This window comes from Lathamus discolor, chromosome 3, assembly GCF_037157495.1.
Source record: "Lathamus discolor isolate bLatDis1 chromosome 3, bLatDis1.hap1, whole genome shotgun sequence".
NCBI lineage: Eukaryota > Metazoa > Chordata > Aves > Psittaciformes > Psittacidae > Lathamus > Lathamus discolor.
The window spans coordinates 20,243,029-20,248,116 of NC_088886.1; the positions used below are offsets into that span (position 1 = coordinate 20,243,029).

A 5,088-nucleotide genomic window follows, 5' to 3' on the forward strand; every position below is an offset into this window, starting at 1 on the left:
TTGTGAGCCAGACCTCACTTTGTAGTACTGCATCTTTGCTTTCCCAACTGAGGGAGGCTGGCTCTGCCATGCCAGCAGAAGCAGCGAATACTAGGTTTTCCTGATGTTACAATCAACCACCTCCCAGGAAGACACCTCACTGCCCCAGCTGAGGGCTGCAAAGTGCCAATTCAGATCGAGGAGCAAAGAGCTGGGGGCTGCCCATGGGCATGGATTTCCAGCAGGCACTGCCAGGGGCTGGGACATGGCCAGGAGGCTGCTGCGTGCCTCAGAGACCTCAGGTCAGCAGTCTCAGACCCTTGTCCAGCAGCACTGCGTGCCTCTGCATTAACCCCGTGACAGCCGCAGATGTTAAGAGGTGGCTCACGGCAGGAACCACCATGCTCTAGACTTCTGCAAACATCATGACACAGACCCAGTGAGGCCATGAGTGGGGCAGGAACTTCTCCCTGAGCCCAGGGACACCCCAACCCCAGACAAGCACTGGCACAACACACACCATCCCTTTCCTTTGGGGTGCACTCTTCACCCGGGTGCTGTTCTCACACCTCAGGGCTCAGGCAGCCCCTGGGGTGGGCTGGGCTGCCCAAGGTCAGGACCCTGCACGCACCAGGAGCAGAAGCACAGGGAGCCATCACACGGTGTCTTCAAGCAAGTAGCAAGTGTTTTGCAAGCAAGTCCCACAGTACCCCTGTTACAAAGAGCACAGCTGCTACATGGGGGAAGCATCTTATGGTTTATTAAAGAATAAGAATACAACTGTGGGCCCATCCATGAGAGCTGGGTGCCAGAAGCAGGGCTGGGTTTTGGCTGGAAGGGTGCGGTCTCCTCTCCAGGCGGCCTTCAGCAATACGGGCCAAATTTCCTATCCGGCAGGGCGTCCCAACGCCCCCATCCCAGCAGCGCTCCATCTGGAGCGGAGCCCCTCTCCACACCAGCCCTAGCCTTGGTTACTTATTGCTTTTAATGTGCTAGTCTAGTACAGAGTGAGTTAAAATCAAAAATGCATGTCTGTCGCAGTGTGTTTATGCTGTCTTCAGGCTGTGCTGGGTACCTTGGCCATCAGACCTGGAGAGGGACGGAAGAGAGGGGCAGATTCAGGCTGGGCAGGGAGCAGAGACATCCTGTGGACAACAGTGCTCCAGGACAGGCTGTCTCCACCGACAGGCCACAAAGCAAAAGCCTTTGGCATCCACTGCTGGAGCTAAGCAGGTGGTGACGGTCGTTTGGGGCTGGTGGAGAGGAGGAGCTGGCACCCAGCAGGTTCCTCGGAAGCACAGGCGTGAGGGCTGGGAGTCACGGCCAGCCCAGGGAGACACCATGGTACACGTGCCTTGCCCACTCGCCTGGGGGAGGACAGCCCTAGCCAGCCCATAGAGGCAGAGCCAGAGGGGAGCTCCAAGGGCAGGCACCAACCTGAGGTCTACTTGAATGTGTGGCTCTCCGCTCCTCCCCGGCCAAACCCTGGAACAGAGTCAAGCATCACCGCTGGGCAGCAACAGGAGCCCCAAGCCCCCCTTCCCCTCACAGCCACAACGACCCTACCTTTGGGCCCGAACAAGGCAGCATAGCAGGGGTGGTTGCAGTATGGTTTGCCGTCATGCTGCAGGGAGAAAGAAGGAGCATCAGCCCTGGCTGCCCTTCGTCTCTATCTCTGTCCATCCCTAGCTGCAGGGGACAGGGACCCCCTGGGCAGCAAACCTCACCTCTGCATGGCCTCCAGATGTCAGGGTCTTGTTACATTTCTCACATCTCAAGCAGGGTCGGTGCCAGTCCTTCCCCAGAGAAGTCACCTTCTCGGCTGCCATGGAAAGGAGATGGGTTAGCCAAGGCACTGAACAAGCTGGTTTGGGCAGGCTGGCCTCCCTGTCATCAGCCTGAAGGTGTATGTTTTGGGGCATTTTCTCAAGTCTATTTGTCCAGGATAGAGGGCACCGTGTTTCAAATCCAAGTGCTTGCTGTGCACACACGCTGCCGTGTACATCCAGGCACCAGGATCTGCAACAGCAGTGCCATGCCCAGGGTGAACATTGCCACATCCATGCAGACAGACTGACTTATATCCATCATCCAAGGATTTGAGGATATCCCCACTTCCGACATTTCTCCCTAGCTGTCTGGAGCCCAAGTGATCACTGGAATTGGCAGGGGTGAAGGGGAGATGCTGGCAAGGATCAGGATGGCAAAGCCATCACTGCACCCTGCCAACACAAACCAGTTCCCCCCAGCCACCAGAGCTCTAGCCCCAGCTCTGATTCTCCATGCACCATGGCAAACCACAGCGGGGCTGGAGCTTGGATGGGGTTCAGGCAGCAGTGGGGGGGATAACATGCTGTTTGCTGCAGCCGGGACACATTTATAGAGAGAGGGGGGAGCACAGAGTGGCTTTTAATTGCAGCACAGTGGGTGAGGAAGGTATTTTCTGCAGGCACACGTGCTCTTCATATTGGCATATGCACTCTTGGGGATTTACGAAGTGATAAAGCAGAGCTTTCCGCGGGAACCCCATCAGAGCCCGGTCTGAACACACTCCTCATGCCTCCAAAAGGACATCAAGCAATGGGACTGGGTCACTGCTGGCACGACATGCCCAGGGGAGAGGCCTCAGCAGCCTAAAGCATCTCTTCTTTGGAGTCCAAATATGCCCACAACAGCTTATGCAAGAAGCAAGCTGGCGGCTGCAGAGGTGGGAGCGCGGGCAGTGCCCAAATGTCATGAGGCAGCCCTGCTGCCATCCCCAAACACCACAAAGAGCCTCCTGTGCCCACAGCCCTGTGGGGGCCACAGTGTCCTCCCCCTACATAGCCCCCCTGAGCCTGGCCCACAGCGGAGCCCTCCCATCACTGGGTTACTGGAAGGAGCTCAGCCTCCCCACCTCTCACACAAGTATTTGCACCAACACTTGGACAGCAACTCTGCCAAGGCTCACTGCAACGGGACCCTTCCAGCCCTCAGCCATGCAGGCAAGGCTTCCCTGGTAGTGGCCCTGCAAACCCCATCCCCAGTCCTCAGCATCATCTCCTCCTCACCCCTGCTCTCTATAGACATGATTTGGCTGAAAGCAGCCCATGGCACGCCCAAGCAGGACCACAAGGCTCTGAGAGCCCCGGCGTGCCCAGGAGCAGGGCTTGCTCTGCCTCCTCTGCCCGTGCTCCTTATCTGCAGGCACAGATATCAGGCAGTGAGCTTGGTCCTCCTGCAGCTTTTGAACCCTCCTTAGCCTCTGCACCAACAGAGATGTTTCATAAGAGCAGCATGATAAGCATGGGGCCAAACCCCTCCTTGGTCAAACAGCCCCAGACCAGCACCTCCACAGCCACACCTGCGGGCATGGCAAACCCAGCTCGCCCTGACTGGGATCAAAGCCCATCCACAGTGAAAGGCAGACACTGACACCAGCACCTTGGTAGCTCCTGACACCAAGCCACATGGGTAAATGAGGTGTCCCAAGACCCTCAGTTGCAGGAGGGCGCCATGAACTGTGTTGTGCCAAAGCCTCACCTCAAAGCCTGGCTGCAAGTGGCAATCTCAAGTTCAGGCAAAGTGGTGTTCCCCAACCACAGGAGCCACGTTTCCAGCCACCCTCCAGGCAGCGCCCATGGCAGCCCCAGCACACCTCCCGAGGGTGAGCCTCACTAACAGACAGTTAGTCCCTCTTTGACAGGGAGGGCAGCTCTGTGCCTGAGCCTCCAGATTCTTCGGCAGAGCACAGGCAGAAGTTGGGACATACACATAAATAGAGCAGAAATATGGCAGAGCGAGCAAAAGTGATGGTACTTGAGTCCCTTATGTCTCATTTTCAGTGAGCCCAGTAAGACTCATGACTAGCCTGCAATGGTGGTTTAAAAATAATGCCCCAGAGCAGTCACCTCACTCTACTAAACCACACCGCACAACATGTGGGCAACCCACTGACCCAGGAACCCAGAACCCATGAGAAGGTGCTTGCTTGCTTGCAAGAGCAGTTTAGAGCAGTGGGCTGCACCAGCTGGGCTTTTGGGCTCCAAACTGGTATGGGGCTGTGGGCGATGCTAGGAAGGAAACAAGGCTGAGCTGCCATGTTGTGCCATGACCCTGTCTGCAGGCTGGGCAGCCCACTCCCTGCAGTGAAGCATCTCTTTGGGTGGATTATAGGGCCACCCAGCCAGGGCACCGTAGGGACCCAGTGCACAGAGCTGCATAACTCTGGGGCACCCCATCAATTTGCAGTGATGGGTTCTACAACATCTGAGTACCCAGACTCGCAGCGCTGGGTGCACAGGGACCTGTGAGCACCAGGGTGCCAGGGGACCCAAAGCCCTGAGGGGTGCAGCGTTAGTGTACCCCTGCTTAAGCAGCCCGGCGGACCCCGAGGGGTGGAGGCGGGCGGGAGGCAGCGGGAAGCCCTTACCGAAGTAGACCTCCTTCTGGCAGCGGGGGCACTTGGGCATGGTCTCGGCTCGGCTCGGCTCGGCTCGGCTCGGCTCGGCTCGGCTCGGCTCGGCTCTGCTCGGGGCGCCGCTCGCACCGCCTGTGGGATGCTCGGCTCTGCCCCGCCGGAGTCACTGCCCGGCCGCCCCGCCCCGCCCCGCCCCGCCCAGATGTGCGGCCCCCTCCGCAGCTGGAGGCACGCGCGCGGGGCACAGCCCTGCCGGGGCTCCCAGGGCGGGGCTGGCACCCCTTGCCCCCCTTGCCCCTGCAGTCCCCCCACCTGCGCTTCCCGCACCCCTTCCACCCTTTTCACCCGCATGCCCTTTGCATCCTGCAGCCCTACACCCCTTGCGCCCCTACCTCCACTGCACTCAACACCCCCTGCACACTCCACACTTTCCAGCTGTGCCCCGTCTGCACCCCGATTCGCTGCACCCTGGCTACCTACCTGCTCCCTGCCCATGCTTGTGCGGTATGGGTGGCTAAGCCCCACTCTATCAAGCACACTCCCACATATATGGGATACAACTGGCATCTGTCAATCGCACTCCCGGATACATGGGGTGCTGACTACCAGGGCTCATCCCCTCGGAGCACAGATCTGTTTTCTCCCAAGACAGTGTAAGAGTCGACCCTCAGGCGGGGTGTTCTGCCCATGGGGAAGTTTGGGGTACGAGG

General features: G+C 58.8%; 1 protein-coding gene across 2 annotated transcripts; it reads right to left on the bottom strand.

Annotated features, from left to right (window-relative positions):
• Positions 1 to 717: 717 nt before the first annotated feature.
• On the bottom strand, positions 718 to 4,551 carry CRIP1 (cysteine rich protein 1). Of its 2 annotated transcripts, XM_065673905.1 has the most exons (6): positions 4,464 to 4,551; positions 4,391 to 4,433; positions 1,707 to 1,801; positions 1,546 to 1,603; positions 1,417 to 1,464; positions 718 to 1,068 (listed from the first exon to the last, which is right to left on the bottom strand). In XM_065673905.1, the coding sequence occupies exons 2-5, from the start codon at positions 4,428 to 4,430 to the stop codon at positions 1,424 to 1,426; spliced, it is 234 nt and encodes a 77-aa protein (XP_065529977.1). In that variant the 5' UTR covers positions 4,431 to 4,433; positions 4,464 to 4,551; the 3' UTR covers positions 718 to 1,068; positions 1,417 to 1,423. The 2 variants fall into 2 exon arrangements, with proteins under 2 accessions (XP_065529977.1, XP_065529975.1); XM_065673903.1 differs by having other exon boundaries at positions 4,391 to 4,466.
• Between the last annotated feature and the right edge of the window lie 537 nt (positions 4,552 to 5,088).

Excerpts from the sequence above, each read along its gene's own strand:
- CRIP1 (XM_065673905.1), bottom strand. The coding sequence starts at position 4,430 with ATGCCCAAGTGCCCCCGCTGCCAGAAGGAGGTCTACTTCG. Across the intron at positions 1,802-4,390 it reads CCAGAAGGAGGTCTACTTCG|CCGAGAAGGTGACTTCTCTG; the intron begins GTAAGGGCTTCC and ends TTTCCATGGCAG. Across the intron at positions 1,604-1,706 it reads CATCTGGAGGCCATGCAGAG|CATGACGGCAAACCATACTG; the intron begins GTGAGGTTTGCT and ends TTCTCCCTGCAG.